The 1,397-nt window shown below is 43.3% G+C and overlaps 1 protein-coding gene across 1 annotated transcript; it reads right to left on the reverse strand.

The window, feature by feature from the left end:
• Window positions 1-284: 284 nt before the first annotated feature.
• Tsp_14334 (conserved hypothetical protein) lies at window positions 285-1,077 on the reverse strand. Its single transcript, XM_003365947.1, is given in 4 exon segments — window positions 285-439; window positions 650-743; window positions 846-952; window positions 966-1,077. The coding sequence occupies 4 exon segments, from the start codon at window positions 1,075-1,077 to the stop codon at window positions 285-287; spliced, it is 468 nt and encodes a 155-aa protein (XP_003365995.1).
• Window positions 1,078-1,397: the final 320 nt, after the last annotated feature.

A 1,397-nucleotide genomic window follows, 5' to 3' on the forward strand; every position in this document is an offset into this window, starting at 1 on the left:
GACATTTTATAGAAAAATTTGATTATGCTTCATTCATCGTAATGACCAGCAGTGATTTGAGGAATCACTTGTTTGGAATTGTGCGTGTCCACTACTATTTTTTTACCAGCAAGAGTTATTTTATATTCATTGTTATCACCCCACGTATATGCACATGTGGATGCGTTGCAGCGAAGTCAGCAAATGAAGATCCAACGGTTAGACTCCTCAGAAGCGGAAATTATGCTCCTTGGCAGAAAATGGACGCGTGCTGGACTTACGTGCTGTCACATCTGACATACCATCTAACGATATCCAAATTCCCCAGCATCAAGCAATCGACCGCAGAGTACAACCGCACTCTTGATGCTGATCAAGCGCTGCTTTCCATGGAGACGTCCACTGACTTCGTTAAGGCCCCCAGATGATGCTCTGGTTATCCTGAGAAGTAGTCTTAGCCCTGGCAACCACAAATCTTTGAATTAATGCGAATGTGGTTATTTGGTGACCAGGAGTCGGCGCCTGGACGCTCTGATGCGCGTATTTACGATCAAGATACCAAACCCTGACCGCTCAGCAACTCAATTCCAGCTCAGGTTTCTGGACATTTCTAATCCCTCACGTCCTCGACCAGATCCTCCTGATCCCCTATATCGAACGGGCAATTAACCATCAGTATTGTGACCGCACAAGGTGAACTCTCCAAAGCCTGGTGAATGCTGACAAAGATAAGGTACGGCAACGCAGTGCGGTAATAGAAAAACCTATTATTTTTGAAAATGCTGTGTATATCGTTCTGAAAGATGGCAAACGCGTCAGTGAAAAGGCGTTTCTAAATACCTTTCTGAAAACGCGTTTCTAAATACCTTTCTGAAAGCGCTACACAAAATACTGTTGAACAGCAAACCGCATGAATATGTGAAGCTGAATGCTGCATCAACGATACAAAAGGCGAAAAATCGAGCGCTGGCCACTGTAGTTATAACCAGCTATGAAACGCATGATGAAATACGCGCATCGTAGTGACGGGCAGTCCCACTCAACAATGCAGCACCGAGCATCTGGAACGAGCAGAGCAGCTATTTCAACGCAAGGCATGTCTATTCAAGCTTTCATATTCGATTTGTTTTACGTTTTCCATTTTCCAAATTGAACAGTGTTCGAATATATGATAAAATTTGATGAGCTAGTGAAATTGATAATATTGGTATTATTGAAAAATACGAAGATTTGTAGCGAAGATTTTAAACGCAAGAGCAGCGAAGAGCAAAATTATTCCAAAAGTACCCGCACGGAATTGCTGAATCTTTGCCAGTCGCGGTTCGGTGCCATCCGCAGAATGTAATATGAATTACGAGAACAAGGAGAAGCATTGCGAAATGTAGAAGATCCGAACATGCGAGCCGAATTGGAAGGTG

Source organism: Trichinella spiralis (assembly GCF_000181795.1).
Source record: "Trichinella spiralis strain ISS 195 chromosome Unknown Scfld6817, whole genome shotgun sequence".
In the NCBI taxonomy this organism is placed as follows: Eukaryota; Metazoa; Nematoda; class Enoplea; order Trichinellida; family Trichinellidae; genus Trichinella; species Trichinella spiralis.